Here is a 27,280-nt window from a genome sequence, read left to right on the forward strand (position 1 = left end):
AAAAAAACGAAGACGATGACTTTCAGCGGTGCACGGTAGATGAGTGGAAGAGGTAAGCTTGATGTACAATTTTTGTTTGTTTTGTTTTGTAAAAAGTATTACAAGCTGTGAAAAGTGCATTTTCTTGGTGGCTTTTGTACAATGTTTTCTTAGTACCACACACAGCTTACAATCTGTAATGTACCTGACAATATATTTTTTTCTACAAACAACTAATTTGCTCTCCAGGTTATGGATACCGAAGACCATAAGCAAGTCATGTAATTGCATGGCATTGTAATTTTTTTTACATTCTGGACTGCACTGATTTATAAAGTGTAAATGTCTTAAACGTTTGTAAATTGATACACTGTAAAAAGTGAACAGTTGGATCAACTTAAAAAAATAAAAAAAAAACTTAAATTGGTAATTTTTTTTCAACTTAATAAACAATAAATTAAGTTGAAAACCAATTGAAGTATTTTTTTTTTAAGTTGATCCAACTGCTCACTTTTTATAGTGTAATTTTCTAAAGAATAAGGTACATTTTCAAAAGTATTAGAACACATCTCCTAACCTCCTAATCCACAATGTAACATAATTAAAACATGGTTTAAATAACATTTTTTATTTAATACTAATAATAATCAATAATCAGTTTTGTATAAATTAATGGTGAATAAACTAGCGTTTTGTCTAGTGGTTTTTAAAAGGAATACTTCGTTTAAAAATAGTAATAAAGTCTAATTTACTTGGCCTAATGTCGTCCCTTAAAATTTCTGGACACCATTTACTTGCATAGCATAGACCTACAGAGCTGAGAAATTATTCTTGAAATCTTTGTACATGTTCAACAAGAGAATAAAGTTATGCATATCTTGGATGACATAAGGAGAATGTTTTAAATTTGGGTTAATCCTAGTGCTCATTGTGCCTCTTGTGTACCCACCAGGTTATGTTGGGAAGGGCAAGCAAGGCGAGCTCCGTGGAATTTGCTTGGAAGTCTATTGTGCTGAATGAATGATTGTACATTCATCAGAATAAAATCATTTACCCACCCTGAGATTTCAAATTAATACATTGATTTGTGTAACATGTTCTGAAGAACATTAGTCTGTCATTTGCTGTAATTTTGATTTTTTTTTTAAAAATGCAAAATAAAAAATGTGCAGTACAGGCAAATGGTAACTACATTTTCTTAACAGTACTCAACATTTTCTTTATGTATCACACATTTACCTCCTAAGTGCAATTGCATCTCACTTTAATATGTTCCTTGTTAGGCTACTGTAGAAGAATTATAGAAGTAAAGTGTAATATCCAGAAATATGCTTAAATTAATACAGTTAAAGGATTTAAAATGACCCCATCACGAAGCATGGCAAAAGGTGTAAAGACATGATTTCAATGTTGTGAATGGTATTGGATACAAACAATAATGACAAAACTAAGAATAAAACGTGATTTCAGTGTTGACAGTGAATGGTATTGGATACACACAATAATGACAAAACTAAGAATTTCAGTTTAAACTACTATGAAAATGCGTTATATTTATATCATTTTAAACTACGATGAAATCCAGCCTTCTTGCGGCATAAGCTCCTCCCACTTGCTGTTCTCAAGCCCCTCCCACTTGCTGTTCTTGGCATAAGCTCCTCCCACTTGCAGGTCTCCCGGGCTGCAGCGATAACTACTTGTTTATATTTACTTGTTAGGGGCAAAATCACACCCAATTTGGCATAATATTATTCCTTACAATTTGTGAATTATGGAGTGTTGTAAATCTATTTTAATTAATTCACTCACGAAATGAAGTAGCTATTAAACTATATGATAACAGAGTGACACCAAAGATAAAAGGACAAAGCTGATTGTGACATCCTTGCCCTCAAGTAATGGAGATTTAACACATGCATGTAACCATATAACGTTTCTGCAGTACATTAGCACTTAGGTTAACTACAGCTACTATACTGTTGTTCTTAATACAGTTCCTGATCATCTTTGTCAACTACTAGTACATTTGTTTCCACAGAATGGAGGTGCCAGACGTTCTTAAGTTAGGATCCCTATTTGAGAATTCCCATGTCTGACGTTCTTATGTGAAAAAACGTACACACACTGATTTTTGTGTTTTGAATGACTCTATTTGGAACATTAAAATGTTTCATTGGGATAATACATTCCAATTTACCTTTTGTTATATACATCTTTGTCTGTTTTAGGGACTAATCCTTGAAGTAAAATAAAATAAAATGGAACAGCAGGCACTATATTCATCATGCATTCATATTAACAGTTTCCAACATTTAAATAATTCATGCTGTTTCTCACTTTTCACATTCATAATGCCCCATCTAGGACAACAAAACAGAGGTGTGAATACCTCTGGAGCAAAGGGGAAGCTACGTCAGACAGTCTGTGCTGACTGACCTCAAATGTGTATCTAATGGGGAGAACGACTGGATTTAAATTGACTTCTGGCTGTTTCTCTAACTTTTTTTGTAGCTGTTTGGTTACTGTTAGTAGTATTAACTTTTGCAGGGAGCTTAACAGTTAGTTCTTCATATCTTTATGAACTCCTCCACACACGCTTCACAATGAACAATGACTTTGAATACACAGAGGTTACATAACTGTGGGCCCATTGTGGAGATGTTAGCCAAGATGTGAGATCTGTGACTGGTTATTTTCAAGCATAATGCTCCCCATATTCAGATTTTATTCAGACTGGTTGTCAAAGGCATGAAGAAACATCCCAATTTTCACACAATGTTTAAAGAGTCTTTTGTGATGCAGATCTTCAGATGATTCATACATGTTTTACGTATTTTAAAGCTTTACTCATTTGTGCTACTCTGTTTGCTTTTTATTTATTATTATTGTTATTTTTTGTGATTTTATGGAGCTGGTCTGCTTAAGACATTTGACACACACACACACACACATTTACGAAAATATAACTGTTATGTATGAGATTCTGTACAGTCAGCCATTAATGCATATAACCCCAGAGAGGATGATCAGAACCCCAGCACACGCATTATCCTGCTTTTTCACTGCTTCTTAAATATATGCATAGACATGATGAAATATTGATTTTTGAGTTATCACGTGAAGTAACTTTGTGATTTAGTTAATTATATATATATATATATTTTTTTACAATGTTCTTACCTTCTAGTAGGCTAAGTAATTTTAACTATAGGTCAGTGGAAACTGTAGTTATTTTTTCAGAAGCGAAGCGTTAACCATGTGAGTGAGTGAAAGTTTATCAGGTGAATCAATTTGTTCTGTCCATTTAAAAGACAGACAGATTGATACCATTGTTGTTAGAACATGCTGCTGAAGCTCATTTAGCACACCTCAGATAGATGAGAGAGGTGACGAACTCTCGGCCCCTTGACCTGCAATGAGAGAGGGAAAACCTCTCTGTGAACTCTTTCAGGTATTCAGTATCTGCAGTATCTAGTGTGGGGTCCTGCACAGTATCAGTGAAAATGAGACAATGGTATATAGTGTGTTTCACAGACTTCATTTAACCTATTTAAAATTAAGCTAAAGATAATGCAGGTGAACATTACATATAGGCCTACCAAAATATCGTAAATTTATTAGCAGTTTGTGCTACAGTGTCATCTGTCACTGTCTTCAAAGATGATCATACACAGCACAACTTTTTGAGCAATGTTGCTGGGCAGTTTTGGTTAATGTTGCCATCAGCGGCCAACCAGGTGAGACACAACTGATCTAAAGTGTCCAGATAGAAATTTCTTACCCATTCTCAGTGAGAAAGTGCCCAAAAAAAGTATCGTCAAAGTATCATCATGTATTATCATGAGGGAGTTCCCACAAATATTTCCATTTACACTGCCCATGATGCTAACATTTGTAATATTATGGATATTTTGATCAAATAAATCAATAAATGTATTTTTGATAAATTCAATAGTCCTGCTAGATTCAAATGAGACGGCTATCTTTCAGGATATAATGGCGGACTTGTAAGTAACCATGAAAATTATTTTCAGGGGATTTTCGCTGATACAGGCATTTAGTTCTTCTTTCAGTCGTCTTTTTTAGTGAAATTCCCATATGTTTTCGTTTTCAAGTATAGACTGATGGGCGCGCGCTGACATGCACGCGGGTGTCTTGTGCTGGCCGCTGATTGGCTGCCTCGGAATCTACAGCTCAGCCTACTATCATTTACTATTCGCGCGCTCAGTGGATCAACACACACTTGCTTGAGATCGTGAGAGAGAAGCACATCGCACGTACTGCCTGGATATATTTATAAGGATCATGCGCTTAAGTGTCACAGTCGGTATCCGTATGACCTAGGAATACGCAGCGTGACTACTTTTTAATTTAACGTGTTTTGAGAATAATTTTTAAGCGTGTTGTTATATGTCCGGAGGTTCATCTTGCGCAGCCGTTCATCACCAAACTTCTGCAGGGCTGATCTACAGCGGAGTCTCGGTCCCTTTCGAGGTGAGAAACTGGAGCAATGTTTAACGCGCTGGGTTAATGCGTTCAAAACGCGGCTTGGTTTGCATGCATTTTGATTTTATTTCACATTACGACCTGCTCTGTGTACATCAGCCAATAAATTACGTGCAATCGAGGAAGAGTCAGTTTACTAACATATAAACATGCCAACGAATAGCCTATTCCGTGCAGACGATATCCACCTTCTGTGTTATTGACTTAAGTAACGTATATTAATGGAGAATATGACCTTTGGTGTTAGTATGCTGGTGGTCTTGAGTGGGAGTTCTTACAAGTCATATGCAATGTACAACAAATGTAGAATACAACACAAGCTGTCATGTTATTTGATGTATGCTACCATGGAAATTAATGACTGCTATGTACCATTGGTTATTTGTGGTATTGTTAGTGGAATTAATATTCTATTCTAGATTTTGTTGTACTACTTTAATGGTTACATTTTTTTCATTTAATAGTTTGATTTAATTGCATGTTAGTTTGTATTGCATAGTACTTTGTTGTAGCCTATAATATTTTACTGAAGGATTGTAATGTTAATTTACCTTGCTAGTTACATCCATACTAGTTATATGGTAATTCAGACAATATTCCCACAGTCAGAGAAAACTGGATATAAAAGGGAATTTTAGAACTTTAATTCCAAGCCTGGATAACCCATCGAGATCTTAAAGTCTCGTTCAAATGTTTATGGAAGGCATTTTATAGTTCAGGATGATATAAAATTACAGTAAATTAGCTTAAAAATAGTGTGCATACTGTGTACTAAACTGATGGTTTGCACAGCAGAATGAAGATGCCAGGTTTTTTTTTTTATTTCTCATATATTAGCGCAGTAGTGGTCTTGTGGTGGGTGGGTATGAAAACTGGAGGGTTGTTGCTGATATTCCCTTATTGATTTCAGATGATCATTACCCATGTGTTCCTCCCCACTATCAAATAAGTAAGCTATTTTGGGGCTTAAGTAGATTGTCTTGTCTACTTGATTAATCTGTGTTGTTTATCAACGGGTCTTATATTGTACTTTTTTTAATCAAGATGAGGGTTTGTGTTTGGTCAAGATTGTGGAAAGAAGAGTGCCTGAGACATTTGATTCTGTTTTGAAAAGCTGATCTGCATCAGGTCGCTGTGATTTGGCTGGACTTTGCCTCTGTGATACCAGTCATGCAGGTAGCTCAAAGTGCTGTGGGAAGGACACTATCTGTACCGCCAGCCAAGCCCTTTATTTACTCAGACGCACTCGAGTAGTTTCAGTGAAGCTAATAGCTCCCTTCCCCCACCGTCTTACACACGGACACACACCTGCTCGTTTCCCAAGGCTAACATGTAACCCACTTTGTCAGTAACCAAAAGACCAATTCTCAATTTGATCTTTTTGTTGAATTTATTGAGAGCCGACAATGTTGTGTCATACTGGTGTTTATTACAGCGCCATGAACAGACATGTTTATTTCCTCATTTCATCATATTTGTAACATGCCTTTATAGTAATTTGTCAATTTAACTGTGTTATGGTCCGTGCACCAATCTTTTGAGTACGTCAGATAATTGTTTGTAGAAATGTGGGTGGGAATCATTTCTTTCTGTCATCACAGCAGTGATCAGTCCTTCCTATTTGTTAAAGTTAGGGGTGCACCGATCCGATATTCAGTATCGGTATCGCTCCAATACTGGCATTTTCTGCCGAATCAGGGTATCAGTCAGAAGAGACCGATCCAAATCTGATATTGTGTGTATACTATTGTGTTGTTGTTAAGCCCCACAAAAGCCACAAACACATTATAAAACGCCATAAAGAACCTTTGAACCTTTCTATGCGGACTTGCAGAGCGCTGCACGCTGTGACTCTGTGTTGCTTCAAGCGCATCATTCTGCGCACAGAATATATAAATATATTACTTGTTTTCATTAATGTATTTTACAACAATACAAAGAGCAATGTATATCATTGTACATTATCATTTTAGATTTAGTCCTACACTTATTCATTTTTATTTGTTCCCCACTAAATAATGTTTTTTTTCCCACACTAATTTTAGATTTTATATAATTGTGCACTCATGATTTTTCTAGAGTAACTTTTGCTACTGAATTTTCCACTGATCTAGTTTATGATAGTATTTTTGTCATAGATTATAATTATATGCATTCATTTGTTTTTTCTTTACAATTTTCTTTACAGTAAAGTTCTATATTTAGTAATCAATTTAGTAAAGTCATGATCAGGTCAACACACATTGAGGTATAAAAATTCAACACTGATTTAAAAAAAAACTGCCCAGGTATTGGATTGAGATCGGTATCAGCAATACTCAGAATTTTTGGTATCGGATCGGGATCGGTTCTGAAAAAGTGGTATCGAGCCACCCCTAGTTAAAGTCTTTATCTTTGGTTGTTTTTATATTCACTATGAAGTGACCTTTAAAGACAAGACTGCCACAACAACTTAACAGCTCCTAATAACATGCCAATGAGCTCAACACACCCTTTTGTTGAGGATGCAGTTTCAAAACACTCCAGAACGTTTGGGTTTGTTGTTTTAACCTCCACATTTGCATTAGACAGGGTTCCCACAGCCATGGAAAACCTGTAAATATCAAGCAATGTTAAAATTGTGATTTCCATGGAAACTGATCTAAAGAAGTCATGGAAATATCATGGAAAATTGAAATTTATTATTAAATTGAAATGTATTTTCTATTTATTTAATACATATTCTATAAATGGAAATCTAACTTTTAACTCAGTTTAAATTATATATAAAAATTGTATTTCAATATATTTTTCCATTTCCATTGCTTGTGTATAGTATTTGTAGAATAATTTATTTTCTATTTTATTGACTTTTGAGTGGAATTTCAATATACAATGAATTTTAGGTGTGGGAACCCCAAAGATCAGAGCATTTATTTATCTTGCTAAATGTTGCTTTATGCTCGAGGAAGCCAGTTTTGATCTAGAGACACAGTAATCAACAATACAGTCAACATGTGGGTGGGACTGAATGTTTTCAGCTTTTGGACAGTCATAACTATCTAAAATGCAGCCATGCAAGGATGCCAAATATTCTGCATGGTCAAAATAAAAGCTCTGTCTAAAACATTTCAGTAATTGTATGAAAGCAAGGGCTTTTTTGTTTGTTTATACACTACACAGCCCCTGTGGTGACGGCTGTGCTTCGTGTTTGTTTTAGCAGGACAGAGGAGAGGACATGTGGCTGGCCATACTTAACACCTGCAACCAAAAAGTAAACACAGAATCCAGAATCCCTGCTACTAATCAGCTTCAGCTTTGTTTTATTCGCTCACAGAATTCAGTCGAGCAGCAGCTGGTGTGCCTAGAGAGTTTAAAAGGGCTTTGACTTTTTCTGTTTTAGCTTTTGGGAGATTTGCATTGTGGCCTGGGGGCTTCACTAATAGGGTTGCATGGGCAGATGCGCAGGGGTATCCTGCATTTGGGCCATATAATGAGACAAAAGTAGAGTTTATTCAACACCGCTTGGTCAGAAACAAAACAGGAGTTTATTTTATGAAAGTTCGTGCAAATTCTGTTACAGAATATGAGTCGGAGAATAAAACCGTACGCGGCTCCCAGAGGCATCATTCATAAAGGACTTGACAAATTGTCAATTTCTGGTGATGAGCGTAAAATCATTCTTGACATAATTTGGCCTTCCTTGCTTTTTATCTCATTGACGTGCTCAGATGGTATAACACATGGTAAAGCAGATGTACAGGGGGGCGTTTGCTGCTTTGACCTCTTGGGTCTCCATTTTGATGCTAATGTCTATGGTTCTATGAAGAGGTCTCTGTGGGGGGCCACGGTCTGAGAATATACCTCATCGTACGACACCCCCTCCTTCCTGCGCACACCCGTCCGAATCTGGCACCCAAACGCCTGCGGGCCTGAATAGGCAGGCGGCCATTGGGGCTGTGCATTGTTCGGGTGTCCCTTGACGCCCCGTGCCATTGCTGTGAATACCTCCATTGAGGGGCCCATATGCGCTGTGTCCAGGAATCTCACTTAAAATCACGGGCTGAGCTCTGAAATGGCACAGAAGCTCGTGCTGGCATGCTGGAGCCGTCCGCGTGATTATGTGATGCATTGACATGTGCAAAACTCACTTTCTGCCGTTCCACGAGAGCCTGGAAGATACAGAAGTAGGAGGGAGGGAGGCACGCAATGTGAGCCAGAGCTCTTTGTGTGGGTGAAGAACTGCTTTTGGCTGCTTATCACCTCTAGCTAATGCTGACCGACTCATAGGACTCTCATCTGAAATGGGCCACGTTTTGGTTTTGAGGGAAAAATTAAGAATCCTTCTTTTCAGAAGCACTAGATCTCATAGGTCATCATGTTTTTTTCTATCAACCCGTAGTTGAAAGAGCCTCTGTGTTGTACGTCCACGTGAGGTAAAAGCACCATGAAGATTAATTTGTTGGTGTTTGTGAGTGAAACCCGCCGGCGGTATGTTCAGCTGCTATTATGGTGGATTAGAGCCAGCTAGTGTGAGTCTAAAATATGGAGCGAATGGAGATTAAACTCAAGTTCTCACAGGCTCAATCAGGGAAGGTGTTTGCACATTGAGATTAATCGCGACATATTCATCCCCATGAGTCGTCCATCCGAGGAAGAGTAATTTTCCACTCAGCTTCCTATAATGATACTGGGGACCTTGTGTTTTACACAAAGGTAAACAAAATTTTCAGTTGAGGATGGAGGCTCAGCATTAACGAATTAGTTCATGCATCAATGTCTGTTTTTGATTGTGTTTGTGCTTAGGTTAGGCTCCTCAGACTGATGTTTCTTTATATCCTTCAACAGGACAAAATGCCTCAAACGCCACCCTTTCCAGCGATGTATGGGTCCAATGGCTACAACAAGAATATTTATAAGGCCAAGGAAGAGGACTATGAAGGCCTGTATTACCATGAAAACAACCTGGTGTCAGGGTCCTTGGAGGCTCTAATTGAGCACTTGGTCCCTACGGTGGCTTACTATCCTGATGTGAGTATATAGTGTGTAAAAAGTAGCTATTAAGCCAATTCACAGTATTGGATTTTGAGTATTGAAAACATATACTTTGCTCAGTTTTATATTTAAACACTGAGACCACAAAAGTGACTTTGTATCATAAAGAACTTTAAATAAAGTAACCTTTTGAGGTGTAGTCTAGCTAACCAGATTTATTTTCCTGAAATATAAATACATTTGATGTAGTTTAGTCCAATGTTAGTTTTGTTTAGAATAATGTAAAGCGGATATTAATGGTTTGTATTGTTGCACCAACATTGATCTCATTTTTATTGACTCGCAGAGGACATATATCTTCACATTCCTGCTCAGTTCCCGTCTCTTTATTCACCCGTATGAGCTGATGTCCAAAGTGTGCCATTTGTGTGTGGACCAGCAGAGACTCACTGATCCTCAGGCTGATAAGGTACAAGAGTGTCTTTTATACGGATTGTCATACAAGGTGGCTTCAGTCTTCATGGTTGCTCTATTTTGAGAACCAAGGACAATAATTTGCAATTACAGTGTTGTTGTTTTTTTTTTTTTACTTAATCTGTAGGCAAGAGTCAGGAAAATTGCTCCCAAGATCCTGCAGTTGCTGACTGAGTGGACAGAGACGTTTCCCTATGACTTCAGGGATGAGAGGATGATGAAGAGCCTGAAGGAACTAACACATCGTCTGAGTACTGGAGATGAAGTAAGTCTGCCATTTCCATGTGTTGGAAGATCATTTCAGCGGAAACGATGAGTTTTTCATTCTTGAGGAAATGTCAGCTAAAGGGCAACGCCATTTTAAAATAATAATCACCTGATAGGTGCGAACACTTGCATCTAAGACATTAGCTTTTCTTTATGCCTTTACTACCACTATCAGCATAGACCGAGTAAAACACCTTTATATGTCTTAGCATGGCTTTTTTAACATTCAGCTGGTTAAGACGTAGGATGTAACACGTTGGGTGAGAAGAGTGTCAACACCTGAGCAATGGGGGGTGAGATTTCTTTAGTCCAAAGCGCTCTGACAAGAAGAGAGAAAGCTCTTTTGTTCAGCTGCTTTTGTCTTCACTGGTGCTTTTCCACAGGCTGCATTTAAATAGCTCTCTTAGCACTGACTCGTTTGTTACTGGCTTAGCATTTTTTTTTTTTTTTTTTATCAAAGGGACTTTTTCACCACATTTATTCTAGGTTCTTTTAAAACTTCCTGTGCACAAAAACCAACAGTGGTTGCTTTACATGATTAGATTTTATTTTACATCTAGTTATCATCCTTACATTGTGCTCACATCCTTTTGATGTCTATCAGCCAAAGCTGAGCCTGTCACTTCATTTTGAATCTGGATAAAGTTGGGAGCTCTTATCTCTTTTTTTTTTTTTCTCTATCGTCCACATCTCAATAGTCTTCCTGTTGGGAACTCTTGATTTAGTTAATGTACAGTAAAATAAAAAGAGATTTGCAGAAGCCCGCTCTGGTCATCTCACATGGTTGGCGAGCATTATCATAATGTCTAACAGCAGGGCACTAGTTAGAATAGACAGTTTAAGATAGACATTGCTCCATCAGATTCGAATGAATGGGGTTTCACTAACTGGAAAAGACAAGCAGGACTCATCCTCTGATGGCTTGTGTAGTAAACACATGTGTGACAATTGATCTGCTTTATCCCGACCCAAGAGATCGATGACCTTCTGTGGCCCCGCTAAGCTCATAGAGGAAATGTGTGCGTGTTGTACCGCCTCCTCAATCTAGTGAAAGGGGTGATAAGCTAATAAGACTGCATGTACACTCAAAAAACAACATGGAGAACTATAACTGTGTTAGGGTCCGTGATATAGTTGACCTGTATATTTATTTGAAAAATAATTCAAATACAGTTCATACATACAATAACCTGAATACATCTCTTATATGATGAGCAAGTTTTTAATTTCTGAATTAAAATGTATTTTTGTATAAAGTCAATATCAAAATAAGACAGTTGTCTGAATGTAATACATAAAATGCACTATGTTTCAAGAAGGGCAATAAGTCTTTTCAAATAATTTCACCTTTTAATGATTAGTTAAGGTGGTAAAATGTCATGTGACCCAAAACCTATTTAAATTTCTGGTAACACTTTACAATAAGGTGTCATTTGTTAATTCACAGTGCATGAACTAATGTTAACATGTTATTGATGGGGATCAAATTTTCTTTTTAACGGTGTGACCACTTCATGTTTTCTTTAAAGTATCTTCATGATCTTTTCTTCAAAGTATCTTTATGATCTTTACATTTGCTAGGTAGGCGAGACAAATGTCATCTGCGTTTTGAGTCATGACTGTCTGGTAGATGTGTATCTATGCATGAAAAAAGCGTCTCATAGTGTGAAGAATGCATTCATGGTTCATACCATCAATATGTTGACTGTATTATGTAATTCAGTTGCTGTTTTTCTCCCGCCATGTGAACGGCATGTTCCCGTACGTGAATTTTGTTAATGAGAGTGACTGTTACAGTGGAGCACTGACTCTACGATGACGGGGGATTCACAGAAGTCAGAGCCACACAATAGACAATGGGTGTATTTATAGCTAGACATAAGCCCATCTGAGTCAAATGTACTGTCCAGTGCTTACAGCCCATCATAACAAGACCGCTATGAAGTGGTTTCCATTTAGGCTTTTTATTTTTTGACCTCTCCTAGACCTCAGTGGTCCTGACGAGTTTCCCAGCAGTTTGTTGACCTGCTGTTTTCAGTCTTTTTACTGGCAGTTGCATTGCAGATCTCTTGCTTTCAGCGCAGGGGCTGAGAATAGATGCCGTAACATCTGTCTCCAGACCACAGTTTGGTCCTCAGGCTTCTGGTCGGCAGAGATTGTCATTATGCATGTGGTCTTCTGTGTAGAAAAAGCAGGGCCCAGTTGTGCATTTGCAGACACAGCCATTTGGTGCACATTTGGACACCTTTTGCACAAATCCTGTTTATTGGGAATGTAATGGAGAGCATTCACCCTTGACCTGGGTGTGGTGTGTCCATGCCAGAGTGATCTGTACTTTGAGGTTGTGCCATGTGGACGGCTGTCGCACACTCATGCCAGGGTTAAAAACGTGGAGGCAGCACACAAGCAGCTTTCTTTTCTATTTTTCCCACAACAAGTGAGTTGTCTGATCTGCCAGCTCAAAATGTCAAGCAGTTATCGCCAAGAACTCCTGCTAAAAATAATGTCAGCATATGGTGGACCTTGAAGAGGGAATATTAAGACTCTCTGTGATCTTTTAAAGTGCTGCAAGGACTCGTCTCCTCCTGTACTCACTCTCTTGTCAAATCATCAATATTCTTGCATCTACACTATGTGCAGGTTGTTCTGAGCCAGATGGATTTATGTGCCACTGACCTCCTGCACAATAGATTAATGGGCCACTTTTTATTTTCTATGAGTCAGAAAGGAGAATAGAAGCCTGACAGAAATGAAAGATCCCACAACCAATCAGCAAAATGTATGAACAGCCAACTTTTTATATCTTCATGGTTAAACAAAAGCCTTATGGCCTGTTTGCACCAAGAATGATAGCATATCGATAACTCTATTAGAGTTAAATGGACTGCGGTTTTGTCGCCTGATGCTTTAAATGCTTAAACTGTTTAAAGTTGAGTGGATTCTAAATGGCTCTCAGGTGATTATTGTCCTAAAAAAAAAAAAAGTACTTTTTTGATAAAATGCATTCATTTTATTCTCATTTAAGTAACCAGTTTAGGTAAGGCTTCCTTTAAGTAGCCTATTTTAAAGTCATGGCGTGGGGTCATCTTCTTGATGCCCACTGGTTGTCAAGCAGGCAGAGGATGTAGATTGTTGTCCGACTGATGTTGAGCAACAGGGCATGACCGCTTGCTGTCCTCTCCTTACGCAACAGAAGTCCAGAACTGTGTCAGGCTCTTGTTATTAGATAACTCAACCCCATGTTACGAGGGCAAGTGGGCGGCATTAAGGATTCTTGTGACGCTTTGAAGGACTTGAATTGAGTGCTACTGTTTCGTAATCCTGCATTAACCGTTTATGTAACATACTCAAGACCCTATGTTGGAACGTTGGACCCTGTGAGCTGAACCACCGTCACAGCTGACCAATCAAGAGGAAAGGGCGCCATTATACGCCTGGAAGTCCATTAGATGTTTGCAGGGCAAATACGTTGTGCATTCCCTCAGCTTTCTTATCAGTGTGGGACACATTTCGTTGTCAGTCTTTCAAATGAATGATTACTTTGTCATGCTGGTCAATAAAAGCATGGTTGCAAATCCATGTCTTCTGTCTCCCTGTCTCTCTTCAGCTCTATCGCAAGGCGGTGCAACAGATGACACAAACGCTGATCCGTAAGCTCACCACACTGAGTCAGTACGAGGAGGCTTTGGCCAAGATTAACTCCTCTGTGACTGACAGACTAACTGTGCTGAAGACCAAACCTCAGTCCATCCAGAGAGACATTCTGACCATCTGCAGCGACCCCTTCACCCTGGCACAGCAACTCACACACATTGAACTGGTGAGTGGAACTTCCTCGGTTTACATGACCTTACATTCCTGACTTCACTGTGTGTTTGGATTGATTTATTTACTAAATCAATAATCTGTGCAGTCATTTTCAAGGTGACTGTTTGGACTTACTGCAAAGGTTAAGTTGACATCTTCGTTTTTCAGGAAAGACTGAGCTACATCGGACCAGAGGAGTTTGTTCAGGCGTTTGTGCAGAAAGACCCTCTTGATAACGACAAGGTAAGAGTCCCTTCCTGTTTACGGTCTGCAAGGTCAACTAAAAATATATACAATGCAAATGTTATGTCTTGCGCTTACTACAACAAATATCTGACTCCAACAAATCAATACGCACAATGTTTACGTTAACCCTCGGGTTCACTGTGGTGTCACCTATTTCACACAGCATTCACAGCACATTCCTCTTCTAATCTATCACCATCCAAGTTTCCCTCCTCACGTTCCACACGGCGTCCTTTTGTGGCCAAAGCCTAGCAACTGGTTTCTCACAATAACCTGCCAAAAGTTTACTCAGCCCTGCCTCGTAATGCCCATTGCCGTCGGGCTGCTAGGCAACAGCCCGTGTCAAGGCGGTACTAGTGCGATTTTCCTCTTTTGTTCTGGTCGCCCGTCTCTCCAGAGGGTCCTTGTGCTCCGCCGTGGCTCTCTGATGTTGTCCGTCAAAAGTAGAGTAGGGTGGATTGGGTATTGTGTGACGGACGGCACAGTCAGACCGTAGGAATGTGAGGAATGAAGGGTTAGAGTGGCCCGAGCTTTCAGACAAAGTGTCTGTATACATTCCCTAAACGGATAATAGCACAAGGCCCAGTGAGCGTGGAGGGTCTGCAGGGCAAATAAGCTCTCTGATTCAATGTGCATTGTTGGAGATCATCAGTCATCTCGGAGACCTTTGTTCTTGGGCTGGGACTGTAGGAATCACAGATCCCAGCATGCAATATTCTACCGATGATGAACTGTCAGAATTTAGGATGAAAAATAGATGCACCAATGCTAAAATTCTGGCTGATAGACAAGTTAAAATAGCTGATATTTGGAATCTGTGCTAGTTTGATTAAAAAATAAATAAAATTGACCTATACTGATAAATAAAAAATGCTGACATTGGCAGATAACCAGTATGGTACAGATAAAATGTGCATCCCTAATAAAGACAATTTGAAAAGTAAACTGGAAAACGTTGTGGCACAATGTCCTAAATGAAGCTCTTGACCAAACTCAAGCCTCATTGTAATTGAATGATGATACTGACCCTTTTGAAATTTTGATTCTTGCAGAGGTGCTTTAGCGATCACAAAAAAGCAAGTAACCTGGAGGCTTATGTGGAGTGGTTCAACAGGCTCAGCTACCTGGTGGCGACAGAGATCTGCATGGTAATAATCTGCTTTTATTGATATGACCCATCCAGAAGCTTAAATTCCTATAGGTTAAGTTGCACTGTTAGTGATTCTAATGTGATTTTAAATAAGCCTAATAAAAATATACACCACCTTTCAAAAAAATCAGTAGATTCCTGAGGTCATGCTATTCTTTCTATTCATCAAATTGCTGAAAATATTTCACAATTTTCTCTTTATTTTTTATTTTTTTATTTTTTTTTTTTTTGACCCAATAAATGCAGTCTTGTTGGTCATGAGACTTTCAAAACATTTTAAAAAATCTTACTGAGCCCAAACTTTTGAATGGTGGTGTAGGTAACATTAGATTTTATATCATGAAAGTTACTAAAGTATCAAGTATTTAATGAGCATTGCTATAAATATCACTTTTTGGTGTTCATAAAATATTTGCTTGATTTTTCTCATGCAGCCTGTAAAGAAGAAACATCGGGCTCGAGTCATTGAGTTCTTCATCGACGTGGCACGAGAATGCTTCAACATTGGCAACTTCAACTCGCTCATGGCCATCATTAGTGAGTGTTTTGCCGTCCCTTGCAAGACTTTGCTACAGAAAGCTCTTTTGTTCCCCACAAATCAGTTTGGATAATACAGTTTGCTGTTTTGGCAGGATTTGGTTTGCTTTTCTGATCCCTGCTCTTGTACGCTTAACACACACAACAATGTCAAACCTCTTACAGACTCCTATTTTATTTGTGTGTTTGTTGAGTGCTTCGGAGAGTCTTATTTAGCTATGCGTTAAGGTTTAGATAATACATTTTAGCCATTAGTTGAGCAAATTTTCACTAATCTGTATCATCCGTTGTTCAGTAATCTACAGATAATCTGTAATAATAAACAATTTTGTGTTTATCTTAGACTTCTGATAATACAGTGCATTTTACCTTCATTAATATAATGAAATAATTATTAGCTACATTAATCATTCATTCAGTTCTCTGAGAACACACCTAGGCCTGTGCCTGAGGCATTATGGGTAGGGGAACAGGAGTGGATAGAGCCAGGAGAAGAAGCAGCTGTTCAGTCTGTGTGAGCGAGAGCTGGAACGAGGGAGAGGCGTCCCTCAGGCAGATGGTCAGTGCTGACCAATCCAATAGACTGAGCGAGGGACAGACTCATTGAGAGGGGGATTGTGAGAGGGAGGGAGTAGAACCAGCTGTCCTTTCCCTGGCCATTCCCTGGAGACGAGCCCACGGGCCGGGGCTCTTACACAAGCTTCTCTCCCTGGAGATGGAGGGCTGATATTAAAGTCACTGAAAGAGAACAAACAAGTCATGGGAAAGGTTGATCGCTCCTGCTTGCGTGTTTTGGAGGCAGTACGTACATTGTGTGACGTGAGTGGAGTGTCAGCGCGTGGCTGGAACTGAAAGATCATTCGCTCCAGTATCATGTTAGTGTGCCGGAGGAGATCTGGGCCTGACACCTGTTAGTGTAGACAGATTGTTAATGGTACTAAAGCCTCAGATGGCTCTTTGTAGATGAATAGATAGTGTTGCTGCTGTTGTTCAGGCTTAAAACTGGGGAAAAAACATCTGAAATTACTGAATTTTAGATACAGATCACAACATGTTCAGTTAAATGTGCATGTATGAGCTACACATATCAATGTTTCCCTTATACATCAGTTAATCAATTTATTTGTCTCCCTGAAGCCGTTTTACTTTTTAACACATACTACCATTAAAATATTTGGGTTCAAGTCAAAGCCATATTCATCAAAGAATCCTGAAAAAAAAAAAAATCATGGTTTCCACAAAAATATTTAGCAGCAGAACTGTTTTCAACATTGATGATAATAATAAGAAATGTTTTTATGAACAATAATATTAATAATACATTTTAAAATATATTAAAATACACCATTATTTTATAAATACTTAAATGCAGCCTTGGTGAGCTGTAGAGATCTACTAAAGGTTACCAACCACAAACTTTGTGTATTTGTGTTAACAAAAACAGCAACTTGATTTTATCATTCTAGAATTGTTTATATCCTGAAAAGTATGTGTTTTACATATACCAAAATAGAGCCAAACTGAGTACCTAAACAATGTCTAAACTATACAAAGAATGTGTTTTAGGAAAGTAGTTGAGGTGAATTTTGATTTTGTGTTTATTTTGAAGCTTCAGAAACAAGTAGCTTAATATCTAATCAAGACCTAGTAAGAAATGATGCTGTCGTCGGTACAGGGAAAGCTGATTGGTTGACCCACCCCTAGTGATTTCCAGTCAACACTCTGACCTCATCTGGTCATTAGTGCTGACTGCAGAAGCCCACCGTGACCCTCGGCTCTATAAGCCTCACCTATTGTCGGAGGGAAATGATGCTCCTGCTAATGTCATTGTTCGTGTGGGCTCATGGGCTTACACTGCTCTATTTGCCATAGAGAAACTGCACTTCTGACAGGAAACAGTGTGCTGACCTGTGTCTCTTTCTATGTGTCTTTCAGCTGGGATGAACATGAGTCCAGTGTCACGGCTCAAGAAGACCTGGGGCAAAATTAAATCTGCCAAATTTGATATACTAGAGGTATGTATTTGATCATGTTGGGTTTGATGTTGTCTTTTCTGTTTACAGCAGTGTGACTCACTGAACATGTAGGGGCTGCAGTGCTGACATGGCACTAATCATATTAAGTGTCCGACCCTGGCTCTTATCCCCGTGACTCAGGCATGCACGATGCTCAAACCCCTGACAATATGGACACCATATTTTGCCAATTTTAGTCCCAAGTGGGCGAGAATTGTTGCTTTTGTGTCATCATTTTTCTGAAGCACAGTGTTTCTCCCTTTTGAGTGGGTGTGCAAATGTTTACAAAGCTTTTTAGGCCAAATTTGAGATGGGTTGAGACCTTTAAGGCTTTAATTTTGAATCTGCACACTGTGTTTACTGTCTAAAGAGGGTTTTGTTTAGGTCTTGCTTTATCTTTAGACAGGCAGAGGCCTTGAACTTGGTATATGACTTGTGTATGCAAAACACACCTACACATTGTTCAGTCTAGCCTTGTGGCTTTCAGCATTTTGATGTGTAAATAGGGACTGTATGTCTAGTCTTCAGGGAGGCTCAGCCTTTGTATCACAACACAACACTTTTTCTTTTCTCTCACTCCGTCTTCCTCTAGTTTTACTCTAAGACAATGAAGGATTGTAGATAAAATGCTTAGTCGTGGTTTCCCTGTAGAATCAAAATCTTTATTGTAAAAGCTGCAGATATTCAGCACTAGTCCCTAATAAAGGTTATTACTTGTTCACCTAAAATGGTCTTGATAAACTATATGTAGCCTTAGAGTACTGTTCAAAAGGGCTATAATGTTATTTTTGATCAAATAAATGCAGCCTTGGTGCATAGGAGACCCCAAATGTTTGAACCATATGAAACCTGCTTTAAACTGGTTTAAGTGAACTGAACCTTTGTGATTGTCTCACCTGCTGGCAAAAAGTTGACTGAAGATTGAAAGTGCATAACATGGATCATCTTTCTTGGTTCCCATTAAAGAATGACCCATGATGAATAATAACTAGAGTGACTCATTTTGCCTTTGGAAACCTAACCATGTTGAATGGGCTTAGAGCTCGTTAAAAAAACTTTTGTTTGTAGAAACTACATCTACAGTTTTCAGGCCAAGTCCTGAGGTTGGTGCCTAAACCTGTTTTTGTCTCTCTTCGCAGCACCAGATGGATCCCTCTAGCAATTTCTACAACTACAGAACAGCTCTGCGTGGAGCCACTCAGAGATCTATCACTGCTCATAGTAGCAGAGAGAAGGTAATACACAGAATTTTCTCACAGAAATCATAGGAACGTTGGTTTCATAACACTGTTTGGGTTTTTACTACAAAAAGGTAGTTTGAAGTGTGTATTGACATTAGCAACAAACACAGCGAGAACAATGATAAAATTTATTACATAAAAGATGCCAGTTATTAGCTCAAAAGTGCAGATCCCAGTCCAGAAGCTTTGTATTTACACTAAATTGAGGTAGCGTCTGGTCTCTTTGGCCGAGAGTTATGTAATAACAAGGGTAGAGGACGGTGGGCCATTTGAGGATGATTTGCTGAGGGCAAGGCATCAAATGGGACATTCTGTTTCCTCTGCTAAATATGCTCTATTCTTGTTATAAAAACATGGCATTCAGCCAGTTAACAAAATGTTCTGATGCTCTTCAGTGTTCTCTGTGAGCAAACTCAGTAAAATCCATCCGGCGGCATCTGAGTCTGCCAAAAGGAAGCTCAACACTGTTAATCTCTTCGTTAAAATGCACAACTATTTTGTGTGTGTAATATAATATTTTATATATATATATATATATATATATATATATATAAAATATTGGATATGTTGTTTGTATTTGTCAAGCTTCGTAAGGATTGTTTTGCGTCTTCGACTGGTTAGGGAGGAGATCTTTGCTGTGTGGGTTTGGGTGGTGAGACAGAATGTTCCAGAGCAGTACTGGAATGCTTAGCTCTTCCGTGGGGGGGACGTGTTTTTTTTTTTTTTGCATCACAGTGGCCCATGTCACTTGTTTTTCTCTAAAATCAGATGTGTTTAGGCTTTGGCAAGTGTCGTTACTTTAAAGCTATAAGGGACAAAATAAGTGCATGTTCCAGGACAGGAATTTCCACTGTAAACAAATTAATTCAGGAATGCATTACTGCTCTCTTAATGTCTTTAACTCATCAACTAGTTTGACTGCTCGTATTTTTGACCCTTTGTTTTGTTCACCGATGGATATTGCACTTATTTTAAGCTTGATTTGAACTTGAGGTTAACTATTCACATGGGACTGTACTCTAATTATGCCAGTAGTTTTGTTTTGGCTTATTTATTTGTCTATTTATTCATTTCTCAGTTTTGGAGTGATGGTTAGACTTAAAAAGACTTATAATGGAAAACAAAAATAAATAAATAATAATAAAAAGAAAGGATTTTCAGGATGTTGATGGCATGGAATGAATTAAATTGTTAATATTGTAAAATAAAAGGTATAAATTTACATGTCAATAGCAAAACATTTTTACAAATTTTAAACAAGGCAATTTTTACTTGAATAATTTTTTATCAGTGTGACTTGAATTTTGGTTTATCATTGTTTTCCACATCTGATGGGCATTTCTATAGTTTGAATGGGAGGTGGATTGTTTTTGTTTATTTATTTAATTTTTTTTGAGTGACACCTATATTTAAAGACACCTTTGTTTATCATGTTGTGGCTGAATTTGCTACAACAGAGTTTAGATTTTGGCGTCACATACACATCACTGCTTCCTTGTGTCATGAATCATTGTTTTTGCCCTCTAAAGTGGTAGATCCAGTTGTGCTGTGCCCTGTAGGCTTCTAGAAGCTGTTGTAAAAAATGTTGCCTAATGCAGTCTTACTGTGACGTTAACCCTTAGATGGACTCCAGTGAGGCTGCTACATTTGGTTGCATGTTTTTAGTTTTTTCCTTAGTTTTTGGTCAGTTATAACTGTTATGTAATCTTGTTCCCTTTTTGCCTTTCAGATTGTTATCCCTTTCTTCAGCCTCTTGATTAAAGACATCTACTTCCTCAATGAAGGATGTGGCAACAGGCTCTCAAACGGACATGTCAATTTTGAGGTAATTCCTGCGCTTTGGCTTGGCGATGCATGGAAACAACTGCCGTCACAGCTACTGAATAACAAAGGATGGTTGAGAAAACACTGTCACGTAGCAACAGAAGCATCCAGATTTAGTTCATTGACGTATGCATCTGTTGAAATGCAGTTTCAAGGGCATCAATTCAGCGAGAAATGAAACGTAGGCAATGATTTCTAACAGAATGAATCTTGACTGTGCTGCAGAAATTCTGGGAGCTGGCCAAACAAGTGATGGAGTTCATGACATGGAAGAAGGTGGAGTGTCCTTTTGACAGAGACCGCAAGATTCTGCAGTATCTCCTGACCGCACCGGTCTTCAGTGAAGATGGTACAGATGTTTTTTTTAATGCTAGTTTATGATTAATTGCAATCTACATTTTTTGCAGTGGTGAACATCAATCATAAGCCCCTTCATTCCAGCTTCTGAAATGCAAACATTGAGTCCAGACAGTGGTTTTGCTAATTAAACATCATTTCTGCATTCTGTCTTTCTTTTTTTACTGTCAATTTGGACTTCCTGTCTGCACACTCATTTTTTGCCACTCGCGTCATAAACCTGTTCTAATGATAGATGCGCAGTGAGCAAACAAGATACCAGACACAAAGACAATTACGCTTGTCATGATTGCCTCAGGTGTGAAATGCCGTCATGCTAAATAACCAAGTGACACGGGTTCAGAACATTCCTCAAGAAAGAAAACAGGTGGCTTTGTTTTTGTTGCTGACACACTGGTCTCATCTCAATGATCTCTCAACAGCTTTGTACCTGGCATCATATGAGAGTGAAGGACCAGAGAACAACATGGAGAAAGACAGATGGAAATCTCTCAGGTGTGTATGATACGTTTCATCAAGTCATCTTCTGCATTCAGATGCTGAGATTAATCCTGACCTGTCTGAAGAGTAGTGACCAGGCCAGGCCTTGAAAAATGATCATTCTATGTATCTTCTTCTAATAATGCCGTTCTTATAGTTGTTAAATATTACTACTTTAGAGTACAATAGGCTCACAATCCATATTAATATGACCTATAAGCGAATCTTTCTTTTAAATGTTATTTTCAATGATACACTTCAGTCAATCAGAATTTGAATTTACTAATAACAATCGTTAATGCAAATTCATTAGTCAATAACTGTACAAACCTTGAATTAAACACATTATTTAAATTTACATATTTTAAAAATCATTTTATATTAATATTTACACACAGTTTGCCTCGTCTCACTAGAACACTACATGCAATCTAAATTACTATCTATTGTGTAGCCTTCATGTTTTACAGTATTCTATTATTTTCTTTTTTTATTAAAGGAGTGCATTATCTGTTTTTGCTCTCACATTTGTTTCGATCAATTAGTTAAAATATAAATAAACAACCGACAAAAACATCTTCCATTAATGCTTGCCAAAGATCACTCGGTGATAGATACACACACATATGTGCTTGGAAAGGATGAGACCTCTTGGCTCTTGCTTAGTCACGTTTCCTGATAGCTTTACAGCTCAGGAGGGATGGATAGAGAGAGAGGAGGAGGAAAAGCGAGATTGCGGAGGCAAACGGTGGGCTGTTTTTTTTTTTTTTTTTTCTCCACTGCGACAGGATGTGTCACAGCACCAGATTCTGTCTGTATCAGCAGTTCGTGCTCCACCCCACTCGACTCTGAGTGTCTCAGCATGAGGATAGTAGCCCTCCAGGAAACAAGGCAGAGAGAATCCAGCTGAAGAAGAATAATCCATAGGGCAAAATTGCCGTTTATTGCTAGTCTAAAACCAGTTTATGCTTGATTTATCAGGTGTAGGGCACTGGACTTTTTGACCTTAAAATGTGACAAAACATTGAATGTTCTGTATTTTTGCTTCTCCATTTTTAAGAGAGATCATTTTGAATAATTGTATTTGGCAGTTCTAACCATTAAACAACTCTTCTTGTTTATTTCTGCAGGTCCTCATTGCTGAACAGGACATAAATCCTGTGAGGAGCTCAAAATCAAGTGAACCTTCTGACAAGCAAGCTGTGTCCCCCTTTTGCCCCTTCAAAAAGCGAGAAGTATCCCTGTTTTTCAAGGGAGATGACAATCCGTATTTTACTGGACGGTGCGTTTTTGTTGGAAAGAGCAGCATCTTTTTACAAGGCCCTTCTCTTTCATACTGGATATTTCAGGCTTTTTCATCTCTTTGTGCAGACTTTTGTACTCCTTTTTCCCTCCTCTTTAAAGCATGATTTGAGCAGAAGGAAAAATGACATGTCCCTTGTCTACAAACCAGTTCCAATCTATGCTGTCGTTGTTCTCTATTAACTGTAAGAGTTTGCCGCTGGTTGGCAAACTCAATTGAAACAGGTTGGGGAAAAGGAGAAAAAAAAAAAAAAAAGATTATAAACCAGCATTATGTGTACTGGGTTCCAGTACTGTGTATTTTTATTGTACCTGAAGCATTAATTTAAGTATAGATTTATGTTGTGTTTGTCAGTTTTTTTTTTTTTTTTTTAATGCATATGAGATGTGAGTAATGCATTGCTTTAACCTCTGTGAGTGACCATTGATGTGTGCGTGACAAACCCGCTGAGGGTTGCCGAATGCACTGGATGCTTCTGTGAATAAAGATGTCAATTCCTTTCTTGTGTAAACTCTTTTGTGATAATTCTGCAGCATTAAGCTCCCCCATCCCTTTTTTTTTTCTTGTTGTCAAGGCTTCGCTGTAGACGTATGTTGACTGTTGATGGAAAGACAGTGTTCGTTTGTCAGTGTTACAGTTGTAATGCTGTTTCTTACACAATGAAGGTGATGTTTTCAGAAGGACAGCTCACTGTGTTTCAGACAATTCTCCCAAGTGCTGTTGTACACGCTCTTGGCCGCAGCAGAAGTGAATGGTGTTATGTCGCCCTCTGGTGGTGAAGTTAGGGGCTAGGGGACCGTGTTCTATTTATCAGGGAGGGGTTGATTACATGAAGGCCTATCATACCTGTGGTAGTTGGGATTTGAGTCCATTTGTATGATGTATTAAATTTTATCACTGTTATTTTATTAATATTTTCTATTTTCTTTTGATTTTATTTATTGGCCTCAAAAATATCTAGTTGTCCTGTTTTTGTCTGCTTTGTTTTCAAATATTTTAAAGATATTTACAGGTTTTATTATATTCTGTTATTTTGTACTAGGTACATGTTTTATAGTAATCAGACATTGCTCTATCTAATATTTTATAATGTTTATAAAAGTTTGTACGAGGGGGGAAAAAAAACTAATATTTGAAGGTACTAGCACATGTGAAGTTAATGTCAGTCAGTCCCTTTTATTCTTATTGGAAATTTTCCACAAATACATACTTATTTCCCCTGTGTAAATATCATGTCTTTTTCTCCACTCTGTATATTGCTATGTATTTTGATCGTTCGGGCAGTTTATAGAACCTCATGAGTAGTGGTATGGAGTGAACAAGAAAAAAAAAAAAAGAGGAATTAAAGAATGCCTATGAAATGAAGCTATTTGGGACTTATTGTGTTTTTGTCTTTGTGTGTCAAAAATATTTGCTAAGTGAATAATATTCTTAGGAGATGAGTTTTAGGCGTAGTATGTAATGAAGGATTATTTATTTTTATTTTTTTTTACCTCCTAATGATACACTACCGTTCAATAGTTTGGGGTCTGTATTAATTTTAATTTAATTTTTTTTTTGAAAGATGTTTACCGAGGCTAAAGTAATAACATTTGGTTTTAATAATAATGTAATAATAATATTGTATAATAATAAATTATATTGTATTAATATTATTACAACTTAAAACTTCTATTGTAATATATTTTTATTAATATTTTAAGATTTTAATCAATTTACTCCAGTGATGACACAGCTGAATTTGATTATTTTTGTGCTCAAGAAACATTTTTAAATATTATCAATGTTGAAAACAGTTTAGCTTAATATTTTTGTGAAAACGTTTATACATTTTTAAAAAAGATATATTTGTTTTAATATACTTTATGAATTGAAAGTAAAAAAAAAAAAAAATTTAACAATGTAAAAGTCTTTACTGTCACACTTGATCAATAGAACCTGAATATTTTTAAATTGTCTAGAATCCTGTTATATGCAATGAATAAATAGAAACAAAATGAAATGTACGTTGTAGAGCATAAATGTTCATGACAGGTGTTGTGTAGTCTGTAAAGTTCAGCTCATCAGACAGTTCCTGACCTGGGTGGTGGTGTTATAGTTATAGTTCAGCTGAACAGTTATGCTGTAATGAGTTTTTGGCTAGGTTGAGCTGGAAATGTTCATTTATCCAGCCTGAGATTTGTACAGGATTTAGGTCCATAGGATCAGCAGACTGGAAAGAGCTGTGAGTCATATAGCGGAAGAATGATAGCACCAAGTGATGTATATTGAGAAGAGGAGGGCGCTGCAACAATGCCAGAACAAGCCATTTTCTGATAGTGGTTGATTTAAAACGAGGAAAGTCAGTGATCTGTAATCAATTGTTATTGTATGCAGATTCTCAACTCAACGCAATGTATTTATATAAATTATAATAACTGTAATGACAATGTTTGAAAACAATGTTAAAAAGCCATTATGTATTGTACTGTTCACATTCAAACGTAATACAGGAGAAGAGAAATGGGCCTCTGTCTCCATCTACTGGTCAACTATCAAACCATCAGATTTCTAAGACATCTTTATATTTATTCAGTAAGTGGACATGTTTTGAAAAAACAAATACAAAACATATATATACAGTGAGGAAAATAAGTATTTGAACACCCTGCTGTTTTGCAAGTTCTCCCACTTAGAAATCATGGAGGGGTCTGAAATTGTCATCGTAGGTGCATGTCCACTGTGAGAGACATAATCTAAAAAAAAAAAATCCAGAAATCACAATGTATGATTTTTTAACTATTTATTTGTATGATACAGCTGCAAATAAGTATTTGAACACCTGAGAAAATCAATGTTAATATTTGTTACAGTAGCCTTTGTTTGCAATTACAGAGGTCAAACGTTTCCTGTAGTTTTTCAGCAGGTTTGCACACACTGCAGGAGGGATTTTGGCCCACCTCCACACAGATCTTCTCTAGATCAGTCAGGTTTCTGGCCTGTCGCTGAGAAACACGGAGTTTGAGCTCCTCCAAAGATTCTCTATTGGGTTTAGGTCTGAGACTGGCTAGGCCACGCCAGAACCTTGATATGCTTCTTACAGAGCCACTCCTTGGTTATCCTGGCTGTGTGCTTGGTCATTGTCATGTTGGAAGACCCAGCCTCGACCCATCTTCAATGCTCTAACTGAGGGAAGGAGGTTGTTCCCCAAAATCTCGCAATACATGGCCCCGGTCATCCTCTCCTTAATACAGTGCAGTCGCCCTGTCCCATGTGCAGAAAAACACCCCAAAGCATGATGCTATCACCCCATGCTTCACAGTAGGGATGGTGTTCTTGGATGGTACTCATCATTCTTCTTCCTCCAAACACGTTTAGTGGAATTATGACCAAAAGTTCTATTTTGGTCTCATCTGACCACATGACTTTCTCCCATGACTCCTCTGGATCATCCAAATGGTCATTGGCAAACTTAAGTCGGGCCTGGACATGTGCTGGTTTAAGCAGGGGAACCTTCCGTGCCATGCATGATTTCAAACCATGACGCCTTAGTGTATTACCAACAGTAACCTTGGAAACGGTGGTCCCAGCTCTTTTCAGGTCATTGACCAGCTCCTCCCGTGTAGTTCTGGGCTGATTTCTCACCTTTCTTAGGATCATTGAGACCCCACGAGGTGAGATCTTGCATGGAGCCCCAGTCCGAGGGAGATTGACAGTCATGTTTAGCTTCTTCCATTTTCTAATGATTGCTCCAACAGTGGACCTTTTTCACCAAGCTGCTTGGCAATTTCCCGTAGCCCTTTCCAGCCTTGTGGAGGTGTACAATTTTGTCTCTAGTGTCTTTGGACAGCTCTTGGTCTTGGCCATGTTAGTAGTTGGATTCTTACTGATTGTATGGGGTGGACAGGTGTCTTTATGCAGCTAACGACCTCAAACAGGTGCATCTAATTTAGGATAATAAATGGAGTGGAGGTGGACATTTTAAAGGCAGACTAACAGGTCTTTGAGGGTCAGAATTCTAGCTGATAGACAGGTGTTCAAATACTTATTTGCAGCTGTATCATACAAATAAATAGTTAAAAATCATACATTGTGATTTCTGGATTTTTTTTTTTAGATTATGTCTCTCACAGTGGGCATG

At 38.1% G+C, this 27,280-nt stretch overlaps 1 protein-coding gene across 3 annotated transcripts in view; it reads left to right on the top strand.

The window, feature by feature from the left end:
* rasgef1ba (RasGEF domain family, member 1Ba) overlaps window positions 1-24,525 on the top strand; it is an 88,477-nt gene extending 63,952 nt beyond the window's left edge. For 2 of the 3 annotated variants that reach the window (XM_058776407.1, XM_058776408.1), the window contains 13 exons: window positions 9,313-9,495; window positions 9,806-9,928; window positions 10,061-10,198; window positions 13,808-14,020; window positions 14,176-14,250; window positions 15,306-15,401; window positions 15,838-15,940; window positions 17,876-17,955; window positions 19,095-19,190; window positions 20,926-21,021; window positions 21,246-21,369; window positions 21,800-21,872; window positions 22,988-24,525. In XM_058776407.1, coding sequence (XP_058632390.1) covers window positions 9,313-9,495; window positions 9,806-9,928; window positions 10,061-10,198; window positions 13,808-14,020; window positions 14,176-14,250; window positions 15,306-15,401; window positions 15,838-15,940; window positions 17,876-17,955; window positions 19,095-19,190; window positions 20,926-21,021; window positions 21,246-21,369; window positions 21,800-21,872; window positions 22,988-23,012 — 1,425 coding nt within the window. In that variant the 3' untranslated portion in view covers window positions 23,013-24,525. Of the gene's footprint in view, window positions 1-4,206; window positions 4,474-9,312; window positions 9,496-9,805; window positions 9,929-10,060; window positions 10,199-13,807; window positions 14,021-14,175; window positions 14,251-15,305; window positions 15,402-15,837; window positions 15,941-17,875; window positions 17,956-19,094; window positions 19,191-20,925; window positions 21,022-21,245; window positions 21,370-21,799; window positions 21,873-22,987 lie in introns of those variants that run through there. The other variant, XM_058776409.1, reaches the window with a different exon arrangement.
* The last annotated feature ends 2,755 nt before the right edge of the window (window positions 24,526-27,280 follow it).

This window comes from Onychostoma macrolepis, chromosome 05, assembly GCF_012432095.1.
Source record: "Onychostoma macrolepis isolate SWU-2019 chromosome 05, ASM1243209v1, whole genome shotgun sequence".
Taxonomy (NCBI): Eukaryota; Metazoa; Chordata; class Actinopteri; order Cypriniformes; family Cyprinidae; genus Onychostoma; species Onychostoma macrolepis.